Raw genomic sequence first — 22,598 nt, 5'->3', positions numbered from 1 at the left:
CCCGCGCCCCGAAAAGACCGAAACCTCGACTGCCCTCTCCTCTGTTGGGAGAGGTTCTGCTTGGGCTGGGGTAAGGATGTATCCTTTCCCTTGGATTGTTTGATGATTTCATCCAGGCGCTCGCCAAAGAGCCTGTCGCCAGAAATTGGCAAACCGGTTAAACGCTTTTTTGGAAGCGGAATCTGCCTTCCACTCCCGTAGCCACAAGGCCCTGCGGACTACTACCGAATTGGCGGTCGCAACTGCCGTACAGCTCACAGAGTCCAGGACAGCATTCATAGCGTAAGACGCAATTGCCGAGGTCTGGGAGGTAATTGCTGATATAGCTTGTAGCGCCCATACGGCTGCGAATGCTGGGGCAAAAGAAGCTCCGATAGCTTTATAGATGGATTTCATCCAGAGCTCCATCTGCCTGTCAGTGGCATCTTTAAGCGAGGCCCCATCTTCCACTGCAAGTATGGATCTAGCCGCCAGTCTGGAGATTGGAGGATCCACTTTGGGACATTGAATCCAACCTTTAACCACTTCCGGGGGGAAAAGGATAACGTGTATCCTTAAGGCGCTTAGAAAAACGCTTATCCGGACAAGCATGGTGATTCTGGATTGCCTCTCTGAAATCAGAGTGGTCTAGAAACATACTCTGTGTACGCTTGGGGAACCTGAAGCGAAATTTCTCCTGCTGAGAATCAGACTCCTCCGCCGGAGGGGCTGAGGGAAGAATATCCAGCAACTGATGAATGGATGCAATAAGATCATTCACTATGGCGTCCCCGTCTGGAGAATTAAGATTGAGAGCGCTCCCCAGGATCAGAATCCTGATCAGCTGTTTCCGCATCATCAACCAGAGAATCCCCCCGCTGAGACCCTAAACAATATGATGTCGAGGGAAATTCTAAGCGGGCTCGCTTAGACGATCTGGGGCTAGGTTCTAAGTCCGAACCCTCCGTCTGGGATGTATGAGATACCCCGTGAGGACATTGTTGGTCCAACTGAGGGGGGTCAGGGAACAATGATTCAACAGAGTCCCTTTGCTGAGATACCGGTCTGGACTGCAAGGCTTCTAGTATCTTAGCCATAGTCTCAGAGAGTTGATCCTTAAAGGCTGCAAACTCAGTCCCCGTCACCTGGACAGTGTCAACAGGTGGCTCCCCCTGGGCCCCTCTTAGCAGAGGATCCGGCTGAGGAAGTGTCACAGGGGTCAAACACTGTACACAGTGAGGGTCTGTGGAACCTGCCTGTAGCTGGGTCTTACATGCGGCGCAGGCAGTATAATAAGCCTGTGTTTTGGCACCCCTGCCTTTTATGGGCGCCATGCTATAGTTTTCCCTGAGTAACACAATAGGGTATATAGCCAGAAAGAACTGTGCTCATACAGTGTAAATTATATACAGTACACAAATAATGTACCCATACAATACAGCACCATGGGGCTAGCACCACATGTGCTGTTTACCAGCCGCCTAAGCGGTTGTGAGGCCACCAGAGACCGTGTCTGGGTCTCCCATGAATATGTCCCTCTCTGCAGCGTCGGTGGAGCTGACAGGAATGGCTGCGGCGTCCTGACGAGCTGAGGAAGCTGTGGGCGTGGCCTAGAAAGAGCGCGAAACGGGCGCTCATACTGTGTACAGTGAGGGGAGTGGAGCATGTAAATCATACTCCAGCCCTCATTGCTGCTCGCTCCGTGCAGCGTCCCGCCCTTCCCCTGCCTGTCAGGGCTGAGGGCGGGAGAAAAAAAGGGAAACTAGGCCGCAATGAAGCCGGGGACTGTAGTAATAAACGTGGCCGCCGTAAAAGCGCGGTCGCGTGAAAGTCCCCGGCGAACTACAAGTCCCAGCCGCGCCGCAGTGTCCCGTGGCAACGGCGGTCAGTGCGGTAGCCCTTACATATAAACACACTCAGCGACGCTGAGTGTGTAATGGCACATATAGACCCGGTCAGCGCCGCGGTCCCCGGTGCACTAGCACACCCAGCAAAGCTGAGGTGATGCCGTGCGCGGTCCCCATAGGGATACAGAGTACCTTTAAGATGCAGGGCCATGTCCATGAACGGTATCGGCTCCTATCCATCAGGCTCCACAGGAGTTGTGGATGAAGCCCGGTCTCAGTGCCTGGAGACCGATAAGATCCCACTTCACCCAGAGCCCTAAGGGGGATGGGGAAGGAAAAACAGCATGTGGGCTCCAGCCGCCGTACCCGCAATGGATACCTCAACCTTAACAACACCGCCGACAAAAGTGGGGTGAGAAGGGAGCATGCTGGGGGCCCTATATGGGCCCACTTTTCTTCCATCCGACCTAGTCAGCAGCTGCTGCTGACTAATCTGTGGAGCTGTGCTGTGTGTGTCTGACCTCCTTCGCACAAAGCAAAAAACTGAGCAGCCCGTGGGAGCACGGGGGGTGTATTGGCAGAAGGGGAGGGGCCTAACACTTTTAAGTGTAGTACTTTGTGCGGCCTCCGGAGGCATAGCCTATACACCCAATTGTCTGGGTCTCCCAATAGAGCGAAAAAGAAAACACCAATACATAATGAAATAAAATGTGCATTAAAAACATTGATAAAAGACAATAAATGTGCATTTTGCCTCCATTTGGTGCAATGCATGTGTGATGCCATATTGGCAATATGGGGAGTGACTAAAAAACAGGAAGGTTACTGTTAGTTAAAAAAGCGATGATATAAAATCAATATAGAGACCCAACTGATTTTCCATGTGAATTTTCATAAAAAAGATTGTTTTGGATAAAAAATTCTTTCGGAAAGATTAAAAAGCTGTATATGTAAAAATAAATTGGAAAGGAACTTTTGATAAAAATGTTGTTCCCCATCGGAGACTAAATTAAATTATTTGACTGGAGCTGACATACAAATATACGTTAAAAATAGGGTAAATTCATATGGAGAAAATTATATGGAGAAAATTCTAATTAGTTAGTATAAGAGTTTCTGAGTTATTGTAGTTTCGAAAATTTAGGCTAAGTTCACATTTCCGCTAAAATCTATCAGTCACAATCCGCTGCTCTTGTAAACAGCGGAATCCGTTTAGCGGATTCCGCTGCTCCCATAGACTTGTATGAGCAGCGGATTGTGACTGATGATGCTGCGTTGCACCCTCCGCCCGACTGATCAGTCGTGGAACGACTGACCGCCGGGCGGGGGGAACGCAGCATGTAACGTTTTTTGAGCAGCGAGATCCGTCGGATTTCGCTGCGCATGCTCTCTGGCTCCCTGCACACGTCACCAGCTTTGGTTGGTTACCCGATATTTACCCTGGTTACGGTGCAAGGAGCCAGCGCTAAGCGGTGTAGGCCCGTAACCAAGGTAAATATCGGGTAACCAAGGTAAACATCGGGTGCTTTGCTGTTACCCGATATTTAGGCTGGTTACGTGTGCAGGGAGGCCGACACTTCCCCGCTCGGCCCCGCCCCCTCCCGCACTCCGCACATGTATGCACACACACACACACACACCTGTCCCCAGCCATGCAGACAAGCACTGCCACTGACACCCTCGTCTGGCCCCGCCCCCTGCTCGGCTCCGCCCCCTCCCGCACTTTGCATGTGCACACACACACATACATACATACATACATGCACATACACACACTCACTCACAGATACACTCACCTGTCCCCAGCCATGCAGACCGCAGCACTTCCACTGACATCCTCAGCGCCTGGCCCCGCCCCCCGCTCGGCTCTGCCCCCGAACTCCGCCCCCCGCACACAACGGAATCCGACAAAGAATTCTGTTCTTTGTCATCCGTTGTACAGCGTTGAACAGCGCATCAGTCACATGCGTCAAGCGACGCATGTGACTGATACAAATCAACGGAAATGTGAACTTAGCCTAAACCTTGGTGGGTGACGAGGACCACTGTGTCTCGGGTGATTATTAAAATTATTAGAATTACTAAAATTACTAAAATTACCCCTCCTTGTCCCCACCTGTGGAACCCAGGGAATTTTGTTTTGGGGTGGATCATTGGGGACCTTGACCCCCTGTCCCACCTTAGGATTAGTTTTGATGTACTTTCTACTGTGGTCCCAGGGAGGTGCCTGAGGGGATTTATAGTCCTGCCTATCCCTACTTAGTTTTTTTGCCTTTCTAGATATCAGGTCCCCTTCAAATTTGGTTAGTCTCTCTGTTAAGGCTAAGTTCATTCCCTTGTACTCAGGTGTGTTAGAGTATTCTATGAGTTCCTCCTTGGTTTTTAAAATATTGATGATTGCGGTCCCAGCTAATTTATCCCTTTTGGAGATCAGGAGTTTTAACATGCCACTAGAACAATCCAACATATATCCATCCCATTCCTTGGTGAAGCTGTCATCATGGGGAAATGATGAAGTGAATGGCATTCTAAGACCCCTGGGTATAATTTTTTCCTTTAAATACTGTTTAAGGAATAACGTGTCTATTTTTTGGATTATCTCAATTTTGGATTGGTCCTCAAATTTGAGAAAGAGATCAGTCATAATATTCAAAGATACTTTAGAGAGACAAGAGTCCGTTGAAATGAGTCTATCCTGTGGCTCAGGATCGCAGGACCCGATAAATTTGGAAATGAGAACATGCCTGATGGAATCCCTGTTATTACAGAATTCCATTCTGAATAGTAGTTCTCTGTCCGCTTTAATAGTCAGTAATTCTCCTCCACAGTGCACACACTTGGAAAACTAGGATAATAGTGCACTTCCACACAGTTTGCTGCTCCTCCAAAAATTTGGATACCCAGATCCTCAGGCAGAGCCTGTAACTGAAATGAAAAAAGAGAGAGAGGGCGCTCCTGTGTGGGATCTTAATGTACCGAGGTATGTACAATGTGAGGTGCACACTCACCTGATAGTGTTGTACGTCAGGTACAACACTGATAGTGGTATTGAAGGGGGTTCGCAAGTTCACCGCTCCTTGTCAGCAGGGATCCAGTCCTCCTGACTCCGCAGGACTCTGCTCACACGATCGGGGTTTCCACGTGCAGTGTGCAGCCGCCGGACCGGCGTCTGATAGCAGCTCCTCCTCCGGGTCGGATGGTCCCGTGATCACAGATGCGGTGATTCCCCAGCCCCTGGTGTTAGATTCAAACGGATAGTACGATCCTGGTTCTGGCTGCAGCAGCCCCGTGAGCTCTCATAGGGAGATAAAGATGCAAGGAAAAAAAAAAAAATGCACGGTTTCGCTGCGCTGCTCAGAAAGGTAGTGATAAGGTTATTTGGGATGTAGATTTATTAATTATTTACATGCCACTACGCGTTTCGGGGGTACAACCTCCCCCTTCCTCAGGTAGCAGTAAATGCAGGAAAATCAAATCTTAAATACACAAACTGGATGAAGAGAAAAAAAAAAAGAAAAGAAAAAAAAGAGAATCCTTATTCCCTTAATCAGATTGAATCCCCATCGGGGTGGGATCATTCAGACAATTAGTTGATTAGGAAGGCTCTCCCCTAGAAGATACCGATCTTTTGCATTCATAAAAAAACAATGGTATATACGGGTTTACAAAAAACACCAATACATAATGAAATAAAATGTGCATTAAAAACATTGATAAAAGACAATAAATGTGCATTTTGCCTCCATTTGGTGCAATGCATGTGTGATGCCATATTGGCAATATGGGGAGTGACTAAAAAACAGGAAGGTTACTGTTAGTTTAACCACCCAATCCCCACATTGTTGCATAGGGAATGAACTATTTATTATACCTCTTTTTTTTTAATTCCCTATTTTGGTTTCATTTTCTTCTTTTTTTTTTTTTGTTTCATTTTCTTCTTTTTTTTTTTTATCTCCCTCTTTTGGTTTCATTTTCCTCTTTTTTTTCCCCCTTTTTTTTTTTTTACCTATTTTGGTTTCAAACTGTTTTTTCATTTTCCTCTTTTTTTTTTTTTTTTTTTTACTCTCTCTTGGACCTTTTCTTTTCTCTCATTTTTTTTTTCATTTTCCATCCCTTTTTTGGTTTCATATTTATTTATTTATTTTTTTTTTTTTTCCTCTTTCCATCTTTTGGATTCATCTTTCCTTCCTTTTCCAATCCTCCATTTTCCCCCTTTTATATTCTTATACTAACTAATTAGAATTTTCTCCATATAATTTTCTCCATATGAATTTACCCTATTTTTAACGTATATTTGTATGTCAGCTCCAGTCAAATAATTTAATTTAGTCTCCGATGGGGAACAACATTTTTATCAAAAGTTCCTTTCCAATTTATTTTTACATATATAGCTTTTTAATCTTTCCGAAATAATTTTTTATCCAAAACAGTCTTTTTTATGAAAATTCACATGGAAAATCAGTTGGGTCTCTATATTGATTTTATATCATCGCTTTTTAACTAACAGTAACCTTCCTGTTTTTTAGTCACTCCCCATATTGCCAATATGGCATCACACATGCATTGCACCAAATGGAGGCAAAATGCACATTTATTGTCTTTTATCAATGTTTTTAATGCACATTTTATTTCATTATGTATTGGTGTTTTTTGTAAAGCCGTATATACCATTGTTTTTTTATGAATGCAAAAGATCGGTATCTTCTAGGGGAGAGCCTTCCTAATCAACTAATTGTCTGAATGATCCCACCCCGATGGGGATTCAATCTGATTAAGGGAATAAGGATTCTCTTTTTTTTTTTTTTTTCTCTTCATCCAGTTTGTGTATTTAAGATTTGATTTTCCTGCATTTTACTGCTACCTGAGGAAGGGGGAGGTTGTACCCCCGAAACGCGTAGTGGCATGTAAATAATTAATAAATCTACATCCCAAATAACCTTATCACTACCTTTCTGAGCAGCGCAGCGAAACCGTGCATTTTTTTTTTTCCTTGCATCTTTATCTCCCTATGGGAGCTCACGGGGCTGCAGCCAGAACCAGGATCGTACTATCCGTTTGAATCTAACACCAGGGGCTGGGGAATCACCGCATCTGTGATCACGGGACCATCCGACCCGGAGGAGGAGCTGCTATCAGACGCCGGTCCGGCGGCTGCACACTGCACGTGGAAACCCCGATCGTGTGAGCAGAGTCCTGCGGAGTCAGGAGGACTGGATCCCTGCTGACAAGGAGCGGTGAACTTGCGAACCCCCTTCAATACCACTATCAGTGTTGTACCTGACGTACAACACTATCAGGGGAGTGTGCACCTCACATTGTACATACCTCGGTACATTAAGATCCCACACAGGAGCGCCCTCTCTCTCTTTTTTCGAATCATTTTTCAGGCAACTCCCATTCCTGTGTGATAAGATCCAATATATTGGCATGGACCGGAAACCCGACCTGTTTAGTCGATTTCAGGCCAGCAAACGTTTTGTCCTAGACAGAAGAAAGGACCTGCTCATCTCCCAACCCCATAGTGCTCTGAACTGCCGCAATAAGATCTCCCAAATCATCCGAGGAGAATAGGAAAGATTGGCCAGTTCTCCTGGAGGAAGAAGCTTCATCGGCTTCATCCGACACGGAATCAAGGGCATCTTCCTAATCTGTAGGGGCTGTTTGGAGCTTCCTCTTCTTAGGGGAGGAAGGACCAGCAGCAGGGAGGGAGGCTAGTGAGGCTTGAATCTCCTGCTTCACAATGGACAGCAGCTCGTCTACCAGGTATGGCTGTTCAGCCCTAACAATCTGGTCTGTACACTGCTGGCAGAGTTTTTCGTCCCAGACCATAAGGAGTTTTTTTTTAGCACAGACCGGGTATTTTTTAATTTTCTCAGGTCTTTTCAGACTTCCTAGGGGCCGGTTTGTCCTCCTTGGGAAAAAAAACCCCCACAGTATAAGGAGCAATCAGTACCAGGCTGCATATCAGGCATAAGGGACCCACTCCCTCCCAGACTTACTGCAGCAGGGGGAACATTGGGCTCTGCAGATGCAGGGGAAAACATGACAGGGCAGCACAGCAGAATTCCTTGCAGTGGTTCAGAAGCCTTCAGGACAGCCTTTTATAGGGAAAGGCCTGCCCCCCAGTGATAGGAAATGTTCCCCGTCTCGGTCCCTGGACAGGCCGCCGGAATCGTTGGAGTGTAAGACACGCTGTCCCTGCCACCGGAAACGCTCCCCTACAGGGGAGCACATGACCCGGAAGTCCCGCCCGCGTCAGCACTTCCGGGTCACACAGGGCAGCGCGCATACGGGAGGCGGCCGGCGGGCTCATGGACTTCGCTAGCCGGGGAGCTCACAGCCCGCATCGCCCCAGAGGGCGTCTGGAAGGCTGGAGCGGCAGTCCCCCACCAGGTGAGGGAAGCAGCAGGAGGAGGAGCAGAGCCCGACCAACGCTGCCCGGCTGTAAGGTAAAAATAAAAAATGTATGCTGCAGCTCGCTGGCTACCACAGCATAGGAAAAAGAAAAAACCTCTCCATGCCCCATGGGCTCAGGAAAGACACTGGCTAATTGGAGGTGGGAAAGTCCTTTTAACCTCTCTTGTGCTTCCTGTCCCTATTAGGGCGTGGAGAGACAACCTTCTATGCTGTCGTGGAAGGGACTAGAGAAAATAAAAATTATACTCATCAGAATCCAAACAATTACAGTTGAAAAGTGTCAATGGTGGATGGGCTCTCACAAACAGGTCGGGTACCAGTATAACGCCGCGTGAGTGATCCTGCTTCCAATCACCTGGGGAAGCCAACTGTTGTAAAACGCAGGGGGACGTGACAGCGACGCAGTCTTGTATGTGAGAGTCCATTCACTTGCCAACACTAATTGTTTAAGGTTTGGCAAGTGTGATTCTTTTAAGGGGCGTCTGCCTTCTTTTGGGGGTAAATTGGCAGTACATAGAGAATAATAAATTTAAACCTTTGTAAATATGGTATGTACCCACCGCTATAGGACTAGTTCTGCATCACGAGAATAGCAGAGCAGATAAGAAAAAGTGCAACTGAACCAATAATAGGATTAACTCAAAATGATGAGTGATGGCTGCTCTCTGATCTCTCTGCAGAGGTCTGTGTGATTCTAGGGCTAAGCACACACAGCGAGTAAAACAAAGCAAGTGGAATGCAATTTAAAAAAAAAAAAAAAAAAGTTGCATTCCACTTGGACCAATTTTACTCTATTACACCTGTGTAGCGCGAGAATCGCATCAGCTGATAACGGAAGAGATGGAGAGATTAATCCTTCCCTCTCCTCCGAAGTGCCCGCTCTGTCCTCCGCAGCTGTGTTGTGATCACAGGATCGCATCACAGTGGCATGACAGTCGCATAACACTCAGCTTACACTTCAGCAGAGCGGGAGCCGAGTGTTATGCGATTGACTCGCAAAAAAGCCAACGTGTCCCCAGCCTAACTGACACATCTCAGGTTCCTCTCAGCTTCAGCTTCCACCTCACAGCCAGACACAGCAATAATATTGGTGCAATACAGCAGAGCTGTGAGAGCTGCAACAACTGTGTTTGTAAGGAGACAGTTTCAGTTCTGCTGTTCTGTGTTAGTTGCATTGCACACTGGTAATGCCTCTTATATTAAAAATAATCTCTGGGGATCAGTGTCCGGCACATAGCCTGGAACAGCTCATTTAAGAAAAATTTGGATTTCTCTACAATAAGACATCGGATCGCATATACCAATGTATCATTTTATTCAGCTTCCTACGACCTACATGCCAATTTTGACCTAGATGGCTTAGGAGGGTGGATGCTACTTATAGATCTCCTTTAAAGAAATTACCTTTCACGGCCTCCTTCACCACAGTCACAAACTGCTCCCATAGCTCCTCAGGGTCGATCTCCACACGTCCACGGCCAGGATACAAAACTTTTATCTGTCAAGAATGGAAAGCATAACAATAGCAGAGTTGATTAAAGGCTACAGCCAAAACCACCCACAGCCAGAAACAGAAATGAGGCCTAAAACTAAATTTTGGGGCAATATACTCTGCCTCACTCGGGGGTCTCTTTCCCCCCCCCCCAAGACATGTGGATACCAATTTTCACCAGTGTTTTAGATCAGAGATTCATCAGTGTTTGGTCTGTGTGCCACTTAAAGGGAACCTGTCAGGTCCAATATGCACCCAGAACCACCAGCAGCTCTAGATGTATATTGCTAATCCCTGCCTAACTGTCCCTGTATCTAGTAGTGTAGATAAAGGGATCTTTAGAAAAAGTATTTCTAAAGATCTTTTATCGTATGCTAATGAGTGCAGGGACTAGTCCCAAGTGCGTTGCTTCCCTTGCTGGTTGGCTCCATTAGCATGTTAGCACATCCACAGGGACGTACTAACATGCAAATAAATGTGCAGCGTCACAGGACGATCTCACTCCTCTCTCTGCCGCTGGATTTCGGCTTAGTGCGTATGATCCCGGTCCTTCGGTCATGCGCACTACTTCAGTTTTAAGTCAGGATGCGTACACCCGGCTTCATAGTGCACAGGACTAAAACTCCGGGGTCATGCGCACTGAGCCGAAATCCCGTCTGACATGATGGCGGCAGAGAGGTGAATGAGATCATACTGTGACGCTGCGTATTCATTAGCATGATAGCATGCCCACAGGGGTGTACTAACATGCTAATGGAACCAACTAGAAAGGGAAGCAACGCACTTGGGACGGGTCCCCTCGCTCATTACCATATAATAAACGATCTTTAGAAATACTTTATCTAAAGATCCCTTTATCTATACTAGTGTATACAGGGACGGTTAGACAGGGAATAGTAATATACACCCAGAACTGTTCACGGTTCTGGGTTCATATTGGACCAGACAGGTTCCCTATAAATTTAATGTATTATATATATATATAATACATTAAATTTATAGGGAACCTGTCTGGTCCAATATGAACCCAGAACCATGAAAAAAACGAATGTGTGCATAATTAATATATATATATATATATATATATATATATATATATATATATATGTATACACACATACATACATACACACACACACACATACACATACACATTGCTTTTTTTAATCAGAAATATCAGGTATGAGGAAAGCGGTTCTGTCTTCAGCGAGGTTCAGCGACATCAAATCAAAGCGAATATATTATCTGTAGCCAGTGACTGCGCTGGTCCCATTATCGCTGCTGGGAGAATAGTAAGATAGGAGCAGAGTCCAGTCTGTATCTTATCTGTGATTTTATTACCCTGCCCTCTTGTTCCTCAGCACTATTCCTTGGACCATGGGGTGACCAAAAGAAGGGTGTGGAGTCAATCAGCTTTGTATTACTACCGGTATAGGGACTACTTCAGGGCATCACAATGCATGTGGAAAGTGGTTGGAAAAGTGATTACTATTCGCACTTCCAACCTATTACTACATATTTTCTAGACTCCTGTGGTAAATTATAGCAGAAAGGGATCTATAACATTAGAACCCGGCCGGTGTACCAGGAGGAGGATAATTTAATTCTTGTGGTCCCTTCATCCCGGAGAGTGGGTTGTGGACCACCACCAATTACATATTGATGGCCAATCCTAGGGAAAGGCCATCAAAAATCCCTTTTGATTTGATATGAGCATGTTCTAATTTATCCGTCTGATAAGTGATAACCCTCCATATTAGATGGCCGTCGACCAAACAATAGTTCAGTCCCCCCAAGTCGCTTTCCTAGCAGCAAATTCTTCAAAATGGTGCATGAATTTGGCGCAATTTTATTTTTTTTTTTTGGTCTTGAACTGTTTGTGTGACTTTTTAACAAACTATTGCAAAAATTGTGCCAATATACTGGTGGATAAAAAAGAATGCACCAGGGGAGAGACTGGAGCTGCGCTAAATGTTGTGACTTTTTTATATATGCAATTGATGAATCTGTCAAAACATCCACAAAGCAAAAAAAAATAATAATAATAATAAAGAAAAAAGGCAAGCATATTGAAAACGGTTAAAAAGAAGGGAATTTTGTTACTTACCGTAAATTCCTTTTCTTCTAGCTCTTATTGGGAGACCCAGACGATTGGGTGTATAGCACTGCCTCCGGAGGTCACACAAAGCAATTACACTAAAAAGTGTAAGGCCCCTCCCCTTCTGGCTATACACCCCCAGTGGGATCACTGGCTCACCAGTTTTAGTGCAAAAGCAAGAAGGAGGAAAGCCAATAACTGGTTTAAACAAATTCTCTCCGAGTAACATCGGAGAACTGAAAACCGTTCAACATGAACAACATGTGTACCCGCAAACAAACCAACAATCCCGAAGGACAACAGGGCGGGTGCTGGGTCTCCCAATAAGAGCTAGAAGAAAAGGAATTTACGGTAAGTAACAAAATTCCCTTCTTCTTCGTCGCTCTATTGGGAGACCCAGACGATTGGGACGTCCAAAAGCTGTCCCTGGGTGGGTAAAGAAATACCTCATGTTAGAGCTGCAAGACAGCCCTCCCCTACGGGGAGGCAACTGCCGCCTGCAGGACTCTTCTACCTAGGCTGGCGTCCGCCGAAGCATAGGTATGCACCTGATAATGTTTGGTGAAAGTGTGCAGACTCGACCAGGTAGCTGCCTGGCACACCTGTTGAGCCGTAGCCTGGTGCCGTAATGTCCAGGACGCACCCACGGCTCTGGTAGAATGGGCCTTCAGCCCTGATGGAACTGGAAGCCCAGCAGAACGGTAGGCTTCAAGAATTGGTTCTTTGATCCATCGAGCCAGGGTGGCTTTAGAAGCCTGCGACCCTTTGCGCTTACCAGCGACAAGGACAAAGAGTGCATCCGAACGGCGCAAGGGCGCCGTGCGGGAAATGTAGATTCTGAGTGCTCTCACCAGATCTAACAAATGTAAATCCTTCTCATACCGATGAACTGCATGAGGACAAAACGAAGGCAAAGAGATATCCTGATTAAGATGAAAAGAGGCAGCACAACCTTGTCCTGGTGGAAGACCAGGAAGGGAGCCTTGGATGATAGTGCTGCCAGCTCAGACACTCTCCGAAGAGATGTGATCGCTACCAGAAAAGCCACTTTCTGTGATAGTCTAGAAAGTGAAACCTCCTTCAGAGGCTCGAAGGGCGGCTTCTGGAGGGCAACTAGTACCCTGTTCAGATCCCATGGATCTAACGGCCGCTTGTACGGGGGTACGATATGGCAAACCCCCTGTAGGAACGTGCGCACCTTAGGAAGGCGTGCCAAACGCCTCTGAAAAAAGACGGATAGCGCCGAGACCTGACCTTTAAGGGAGCCGAGCGACAAACCTTTTTCTAACCCAGATTGCAGGAAAGAAAGAAAGGTAGGCAATGCAAATGGCCAGGGAGACACTCCCTGAGCAGAGCACCAGGATAAAAATATCCTCCACGTTCTGTGGTAGATCTTAGCGGACGTGGGCTTCCTAGCCTGTCTCATGGTGGCAACGACACCTTGGGACAATCCTGAAGACGTTAGGATCCAGGGCTCAATGGCCACACAGTCAGGTTCAGGGCCGCAGAATTCCGATGGAAAAACGGCCCTTGGGACAGTAAGTCTGGTCGGTGTGGGAGTGCCCACGGTTGGCCAACCGTGCGCTGCCACAGATCCGGATACCACGCCCTCCTCGGCCAGTCTGGGGCGACAAGTATGACGCGGCTGCAATCGGATCTGATCTTGCGTAGCACTCTGGGCAAGAGTGCCAGAGGTGGAAACACATAAGGGAGCCGGAACTGCGACCAATCTTGCACTAGGGCGTCTGCCGCCAGCGCTCTTTGATCGCGAGATGTTGTTGTGCCGTGACGCCATTAGGTCGACGTCCGGCACCCCCCAGCGGCGACAGACTTCCTGAAACACGTCTGGGTGAAGGGACCATTCCCCTGCGTCCCTGCCCTGGCGACTGAGGAAGTCTGCTTCCCAGTTTTCTACGCCGGGGATGTGAACCGCGGATATGGTGGAGGCCGTGGCTTCCACCCACATCAGAATCCGCCGGACTTCCTGGAAGGCTTGCCGACTGCGTGTCCCCCCTTGGTGGTTGATGTATGCCACCGCTGTGGAGTTGTCCGACTGAATTCGGATCTGCCTTCCTTCCAGCCACTGCTGGAAGGCTAGTAGGGCAAGATACACTGCTCTGATTTCCAGAACATTGATCTGAAGGGTGGACTCCTGCTGAGACCACATACCCTGAGCCCTGTGGTGGAGAAAGACTGCTCCCCACCCTGACAGACTCGCCTCTGTCGTGACCACCGCCCAAGACGGTGGCAGGAAGGATCTTCCCTGTGATAATGAGGTGGGAAGAAGCCACCACTGCAGAGAGTCCTTGGCCGTCTGGGAAAGGGAGACTTTCCTGTCCAGGGATGTTGACTTCCCGTCCCATTGGCGGAGAATGTCCCATTGAAGTGGATGCAGATGAAACTGCGCAAACGGAACCGCCTCTATTGCCGCCACCATCTTCCCGAGGAAGTGCATGAGGCGTCTTAAGGAGTGCGGCTGACTTTGAAGGAGAGCCTGCACCCCAGTCTGTAGAGACCGCTGCTTGTCCAGCGGAAGCTTCACTATCGCTGATAGAGTATGAAACTCCATGCCAAGATACGTTAGTGATTGGGTCGGTGACAGATCTGACTTTGGGAAGTGGATGATCCACCCGAACGCCTGGAGAGTCTCCAGTGCAACATTCAGGCTGAGTTGGCATGCCTCTTGAGAGGGTGCCTTGACCAGTAGATCGTCCAAGTAAGGGATCACAGAGTGTCCGTGAGAGTGCAAGACTGCTACCACTGCCGCCATGATCTTGGTGAACACCCGAGGGGCTGTCGCCAGACCAAATGGCAGAGCTACGAACTGAAGATGGTCGTCTCCTATCACGAAGCGGAGGGATTCCATCCGGAACCGCCTGGCGTTCACATGCTTGTTGAGCAGTTTTTGGTCCAGAACAGGACGGAAGGAGCCGTCCTTTTTTGGAACCACAAAGAGATTGGAGTAAAATCCTCGCCCCCGTTCGTGAGGGGGGACAGGGATCACGACTTCTTCTGCTCTTAGAGAGTCCACCGCCTGCAGCAGGGCATCTGCTCGGTTGGGGTGTGGGGAGGTTCTGAAGAACCGAAGTGGAAACCGAGAACTGAACTCGATTCTGTACCCGCGAGACAGAATGTCTGTTACCCACCGGTCTTTGACCTGTGACAGCCAAATGTCGCAAAGGCGGGAGAGCCTGCCACCGACCGAGGATGCGGAGGGAGGAGGCCGAAAGTCATGAGGTAGCCGCTTTGGAAGCGGTTCCTCCATTTGTTTTCCTGGGGCGTGAGTGAGCCCGCCAGGAATCTGAGCTCCCTTGTTCTTTCTGAGTCCTTTTGGACGAGGAGAATTGGGCCTTGCCCGAGCCTCGAAAGGACCGAAACCTCGACTGCCACTTTTTCTGTTGAGGTTTACTTGCTCTGGGCTGTGGTAAGGAAGAGTCCTTACCCTTGGACTGTTTTATGATTTCAGCCAATGGCTCACCAAACAGTCTGTCTCTAGATAATGGCAAGCTGGTTAAGCATTTTTTGGAACCAGCATCTGCTTTCCAGTCCTTTAACCACAAGGCTCTGCGCAAAACCACAGAATTGGCGGACGCCATAGCGGTACGGCTCGTAGATTCTAGGACAGCATTGATAGCATAGGTCGCAAACGCAGACATTTGCGAAGTTAGGGACGCCACTTGCGGCACTGCTGGATGTATGAAAGCATCCACCTGTGCTAAACCAGCTGAAATAGCTTGGAGTGCCCACACGGCCGCGAATGCTGGAGCAAACGACGCGCCGATAGATTCATAGACAGATTTCAACCAAAGGTCCATCTGTCTGTCGTTGGCATCTTTAAGTGAAGTGCCATCCTCTACTGCGACTATGGATCTAGCCGCAAGCTTGGAAATTGGGGGATCCACCTTTGGACACTGGGTCCAGCGTTTGGCCACCTCAGAGGGAAAAGGATAACGGGTATCCTTAGAACGTTTAGAGAAACGCTTGTCTGGATGAGCGTCGTGTTTCTGGATCGATTCTCTGAAGTCAGAGTGGTCCAAAAAAGCACTTAATTTACGCTTGGGATATAGGAAATGGAACTTCTCCTGCTGTGCAGCTGCCTCCTCTGCAGAAGGGGCTGGGGGAGAAATATCCAACAGCCTATTAATTGCCGATATAAGGTCATTAACCATGGCGTCACCATCAGGGGCATCCAGATTGAGAGGGGCCTCAGGATTAGACTCCTGGTCACCGTCCTCAGTGTCATCACAGAGAGACTCTTGTCGCTGAGACCCTGAACAGTGTGAAGATGTGGAGGGTCTTTCCCAGCGAGCTCGCTTAGGCTGCCTGGGACTGTCATCTGAGTCAGAGACTTCAGCCTGTGATGCTTGAGACCCCCTTGAAGTACGGATTAGTTCCAACTGAGGGGGACCGGAGAGCATAGACACAGCAGTGTCCATGGTCTGAGTAACTGGCCTGGACTGCAAGGTCTCCAGTATTTTTAACATAGTCACAGACATTTTGTCAGCAAAAACTGCAAAGTCTGTCCCCGTCACCGGGGCAGGGTTCACAGGCGTCTCTGCCTGGGCTACCACCACATTAGGCTCTGGCTGACGGAGTGCCACTGGGACTGAACATTGCATACAATGTGAGTCTTTGGAGCCTGCCGGTAGATCAGCCCCACATGCAGTACAAACAGTGTACACAGCCTGTGCCTTGGCACCCTTGCGTTTTGCGGATGACATGTTGCTGCCTCCTCAGAGCAGTACAGGGTGTCCAGCCAAGAAGCGACCTTACAGTGCACTATATAAATATATATATGTATATGGTACCAAGAACAAAGTACACTAATATAACACTGAGGCACTAGAGGGGCCAGCACTACTGTGCTGCTTACCACCCGCTTAGGAGCGGTGTGTGGACGCCAGAAATCCCTCTAGTCTGGGTCTCCCAGAGCCTGCTGCCTTTCCCCAGCCAGCCGCATGTGTAATGGCTGCCGGCGTCCTTGTGGAGAGGAGGGGCGGGCCCTGGGCGTACACCGACGAAGAGCGGGAAGTCTGCTTCCCCCTGTGCCTAGTGAGAGGGCTGGAGCATGTAAATAAAGCTCCAGCCCTCGGCACTGTTAATTGAGCAGCGTCTCTCCCCTACCCTGATTGACAGGGTGGGGGCGGGAACGAAGCGGCACTAGGCCGCAGAAGCCGGGGGCTAAAGTTAGAAGCGCCGCCGCCGTAAAAGCGCGGTCGGCGCAAAGTCCCCGGCGCACTACAAGTCGCAGCTGCGCCGCCGCTCCAGGAGCGGTCGGCGCAGTAGTTCCCAACATGAAACGTCACTCAGCAAAGCTGCAGTGACCTAACCCCGGCGCACAGCGCTACTGTCCCCGGCGCACTATAACGCTCAGCAAGCCTGAGAGTGTCCGTGCCTGCCGGGGACACAGAGTACCTGAAAGTTGCAGGGCCTTGTCCCTGAACGGCACTCCCGCTCCAAATCCAGCAGGTTCTATGGGTCTGTGGATGGAGCCCGGCCCCAGGGCTTGGGGGCCGGCAAGATCCCACTTCCACAGAGCCCTCCCGGGGATGTGGAAGGAAAACAGCATGTGGGCTCCAGCCTCTGTACCAGCAATAGGTACCTCAACCTTACAAGCACCACCGTGGGTGAGAAGGGAGCATGCTGGGGGCCCCATATGGGCCCTCTTTTCTTCCATCCAATATAGCCAGCAGCTACTGCTGACTACAAACAGTGGAGCTATGCGTGGATGTCTGACCTCCTTCGCACAAAGCAGAAAACTGGTGAGCCAGTGATCCCACTGGGGGTGTATAGCCAGAAGGGGAGGGGCCTTACACTTTTTAGTGTAATTGCTTTGTGTGACCTCCGGAGGCAGTGCTATACACCCAATCGTCTGGGTCTCCCAATAGAGCGACGAAGAAAAAAAAAAGTGGCAAATAGAGTAATGAATTAAGCGCAAACTAAAAAAGGCCCGAAACACACAAAACTAGACGAAAAAAGGCGAAAAAACCCTCAAAAATGAATTGAGGCCTGGAAAAAAGGAAAAATCTGTGGTAAAAATTCCCAGAAACAATTCAATGCTGAGGATTTACTCATAAGATGATGACCCTTAAGGAAACCTGTCAGGTGCAATATGCACCCAGAAACACGAGCAGCTCTGGGTGCATACTGCTAATCCCTGCCTAACCATCCCTCTATACACTAGCATAGATAAAGGGATCTATAGAAAAAGTATTTATAAGGATCTATTATCGTATGCTAATGAGCGAGGGGTCTAGTCCCCTGGGCGTTAGTTCCCCGGCCAGTCACCCCTCATTAGCATATTATTACGTCCCTGTGGGCGTCCTATAATGCTAATGAATAAGCAGCATCACAGGATGATCTCACTCACCTTTCTGCCGCCATTGCTGGATTTTGGCTCAGTGCGCATGACCCTGGACATTCGGTCATGCACTACTTCAGTTTGAAGCCAGGACACGTACACCCGGCTTCATAGTGCGCATGACCCAAACTCTGGGGTCATGCGCACTGAGTCAAAATCCCCTGTCGGACACGATGGTGGCGGAGAGATGAGTGCGATCATCCTGTGACGCCGCATATTTATTAGCATGATAACACGCCCACAAGGGTGTACTAACAGGCTAATGAGGGGCGATTGGCCGGGGAACTAACGCCCATGGGACTAGTTCCCTCGCTCATTAGCATACGGTAATGGAGCTTTAGAAATACTTTTTCTAAAGATCCCTTTATCTATGCTAGTGTATACAGGGACGGTTAGGCAGGGATTAGTAATATACACAGAACTGCTCGTGGTTCTGGGTGCATATTGCACCTGACAGGTTCCCTTTAAGAAGAACCGAACACTTGCCATAAATATCTAATTGTTTTTCCTGGTGTAAATGCCGCTGTTCTCCTGAATCTGACATTGCTTTTCTTTTCTTCCCATGCCTCTCTTTTCCTGGAAATATGGACCTCTTTTTCCCCTGTATACAAATCCTGTCCTATTAGCCAAGTGGCGTGCACATCAGCTCTTCTCTATGGCAGTCTTATTGAGAACCACTCCCAATTGGCTTAAAAGACGAGATTTACAAAAAGACGAGGGGGCCATACATTAGGAATGGAGAGGTGCAGGGGCAAAAGAAAGACGCCTGATTCAAAGGAACGAGGTAGGGAAAATTACATATTATTGCAAGTGACTGATGATCTTTAAGATGCAGAGGACACTGGGACTAAGCTCTTGTTATGGATATTCTATCTCACTCTAAGGCCACGTGCACACGCTGAGTATTTGGTGAAGTTTTTACCTCAGTATTTGTAGCTAAAACAAGGAGTGATCAGAGGAAAAGTAGAATAGAAACACATCACCACATCTGGATTTATCACCCACTCCTGGTTTTGGGTTTCAGATCTTGAGGTAAAAAAACTCACCAAATACTAAATGTGGCTCAATACAGTAGGTACAACATTCTTTAGTATAAAAATCCTCAGCGAGGGCGTTTGGAACTTGTCTGACAAGCTCACACCTGTCAGGGTGGTTTTTGAGGATTTTGTTTCATTGTGTAACGCACCTAGAAAATTAAACTTCATATTATAGTGTAATCTATACAGACGTAACCTGTGCTGGAGAGCCAACGAGTAGTGATGGGCGAGCGCTACCAAGCTCAGGACTCGTAACTAGTGATGAGCGAGTGCCACAATGCTCAGGCCTCGTAACGACTAGTGATGAGCGAGGACTTCCAAGCTCAGGTGTTCATTATTAGTGATGAACGAGCGCTACCATGGTCAGGCCTCCTAACTAGTGATCAGCGAGCACTTCCATGCTTGGGTGCTCATAATTATGGTAATAATAATAATAATAATAATTTTATTCATTTATATAGCGCTATTAATTCCATAGCGCTTTACATACATTGGCAATACTGTCCCCATTGGGGCTCACAATCTAGAGTCCCTATCTGTATGTTTTTGGAGTGTGGGAGGAAACCGGAGAACCCGGAGGAAACCCACGCAAACACGGGGAGAACATACAAACTCCTTGCAGATGGTGTCCTTGGTGGGATTTGAACCCAGGACCCCAGCGCTGCAAGACTGCAGTGCTAACCACTGAGCCACCGTGCCGCCCGTAGTGATTAGCAACCCCTACCATGCTCGGGAGTCGTAACTGGTGATGAATGAGTGATACCATACTCAGGTGCTCTGGACTCGTAACTAGTGATGAGCGAGCACTACCATACTCGGGACTTGTAACTAGTGATGAGCGAACGCTACCACAGTCGGGCCTCGTAACAACTAGTGAAGAGCGAGTGCTTCCATGCTCGGGTGCTCATTACGATGGTAGTGATGAGCGAGCACTACCACGCTCTGGTCTCGTAACAACTACCGTAGTGATGAGCAAGCAGTACCACACTTGGGCCTCGTAACATCTAGTGATGAGCGACCGCTACCATGCTCGGGACTAGTGATGAGAGAGCACTACCATGCTTGGGTCTCGTAACAACTACTGAGGAGCTATTGCTACAATGCTTGGGGCTCATAACGAGTAGTTGGACGCTCGGTGGGTGTGACTCATGTACCAAGTATAATAGAAGTCAATGGGGAACTTGAGCATTTTTCGTGGCAATCTTTCTGGAAAAATGCTCTGGTTCCCCATTGACTTCCATTATACTCGTGTACTTGAGTCGTGCCCATCCGACCTGGTCGTAACAAGTCCCAAGCATGGTAGCGCTCACTCATCACTACCAACGAGGCATGATGTCACTTATTAACAATGAAAAGGAGAAAAGGGTGGTGTGCTAATGAGGAGATCACCAAAACAATAATGGCAATAAATATTCAAAAGTTTATTGTAGGAAAAACACCAACATAGTTTAAAAACATCTAAAAACATGAAGTACAATAAACATCAGAGGTTTGCTATAATAAAGCATAAGCCTCTGAGAAGTGTCCACCTCAGAGATTTTAGACCATGTACTGCAACCAATAACACCAATGAAGCATAATCATATAGCATGCAAAAAAAAACAAAAAAGACAGCAGAGATATAAGTGGGGGGGGGGGTTGCTTTAGGTCTCCACCTCCTCCAGGACTGCTTTTTCACCATTGCTCGGTTTGCCTTAATGGGAATTATTTTGCATGCTTCTTTTTCCATCACTGTGATTCTGGTAAAGATTATGGCGTTGTATATATTTACTTATATGTAAACCTGCTTTATTCCATCTTACAAGCTTTTCCATGCCCTATCCTATGGTTGATTGGACTAATATATGTATTTGGGCATTTTTGCATATTGATTTTTACATATTAATGTATTAGCCATTTGTCTTTAGGACTCACACTTATATCTTTGCTGATTTTGGGTTTTTTTGCATGCTATATGATTATGCTTCATTGGTGTTGGTTGCAGTACATGGTCTAAAATCTCTGAGGTGGACACTTCTCAGAGGCTTATGCTTTATTATAGCAAACCTCTGATGTTTATTGTACTTCATGTTTTTAGATGTTTTTAAACTGTTGGTGTTTTTCCTACAATAAACTTTTGAATATTTATTGCCATTATTGTTTTGGTGATCTCCTCATTAGCACACCACCCTTTTCTCCTTTTCATTGTTGCTGCTTTCAGGTGTGCATTTGGAGGTTCCCATTTATATTGCCTTAGTGCCCTCTAAAAAAATTTTTTTTTCAAATAATGATGTCACTTATTGGCCCACAATGCTGGAAAGGCAGGAGTTTTCAGTTCACTACAATATCTATTATATACAGTACTGAGGACAGACATCAGTTACCCACTTCAAAAGGTGGACTCCCACTGATCAGGACAGGTGATAAGCCACTGATCGGTGGGGGTCCAACAGCTGGGACTTGCGCTGATAGGCAGAACATATATGTATCGCCAGCAGAGCAGTGTCATTCCTGTTACAAGATGGAGCCAGCAGGTCGAGAACCTGTATGTATGCTATGCTGAGACTTGTAGTCCCTAAACACCTAACAAGTCATCGGTTGCAAAGAGCAGAGATATGGGGAGAAACAAAGGGCTCCAGTCTTGCATTATGCCTGTAAACATTTTTTGTAACAATTTATGCCAGAATTTTTAGTTTATCTCCCCTCGGTAGAAAAAAAAAAAATTGGGAATTTCCCATTGTCTGCAATACAATATCCAGACACACACAGATCAGATGTCTGACTGTCATGCACATAAATGTAAAAGTATCAGATAACATCGGTGTCTACTACTATCATGACGAGCGGCCGCTTATTCGGAATAATGAGGCTCACTGAGGATACAGCGATGCTGATGGATTCTGACAGCTCGTTTACTGCACGGTTATACTGTACCTTGGCAATCTTTTCTCAATATCACAATTTTTTTTCACGCAATGATAGCGCCATATGTTCATTATTTATGGGGGCCGCCACCACTGCCAGTCCACGCTGATGGACCATGAGTGGTTTCATTACTAATGGAAGTCACCACCACTGCCATCCGCACTGATTGATCATGAATTGTTTCAGTGGTGATGGAGGCCGCCGCCACTGCCAGTCTACACTAAGGCTGCTATCACACAAGTTTTTTTACATCAGGCACGATCCGGCGAAAAAAACTGATGCGACGAAAAAACGTGTTTTCCATCAGTTCCCTCAGTTTTTTGACGGATCCATTGTGATACTGAGCATGTTCAGTTCAAAAAACGGATCCAGCGGCCGTATTCGTTTTTTTTTACCGCATTACGCCGGATTCGGTGTCTATAGGCTTCCATTGTAAAACACGCCGTACGGCGGAGACAAAAAC

The 22,598-nt window shown here is 47.5% G+C and overlaps 2 protein-coding genes across 3 annotated transcripts in view; one reads left to right on the top strand and one right to left on the bottom strand.

Annotated features, from left to right (window-relative positions):
- The window catches only part of RNF168 (ring finger protein 168), a 222,749-nt gene that overhangs the window by 106,259 nt on the left and 93,892 nt on the right, over window positions 1-22,598 (top strand). The gene's annotated exons all lie outside the window — the stretch shown is intronic.
- GK5 (glycerol kinase 5) overlaps window positions 1-22,598 on the bottom strand; it is a 107,472-nt gene that overhangs the window by 80,497 nt on the left and 4,377 nt on the right. For both annotated transcript variants that reach the window (XM_075340966.1, XM_075340967.1), the window contains exon 2: window positions 9,648-9,741. In XM_075340966.1, the coding sequence (XP_075197081.1) occupies window positions 9,648-9,741 (94 nt within the window). The remainder of the gene's footprint in view (window positions 1-9,647; window positions 9,742-22,598) is intronic.

The sequence above is a fragment of the Anomaloglossus baeobatrachus genome, chromosome 3 (genome assembly GCF_048569485.1).
Source record: "Anomaloglossus baeobatrachus isolate aAnoBae1 chromosome 3, aAnoBae1.hap1, whole genome shotgun sequence".
NCBI lineage: Eukaryota > Metazoa > Chordata > Amphibia > Anura > Aromobatidae > Anomaloglossus > Anomaloglossus baeobatrachus.
Note: the sequence above shows the minus strand (reverse complement) of the source record. Positions and strands in the feature narration are given on the sequence as shown.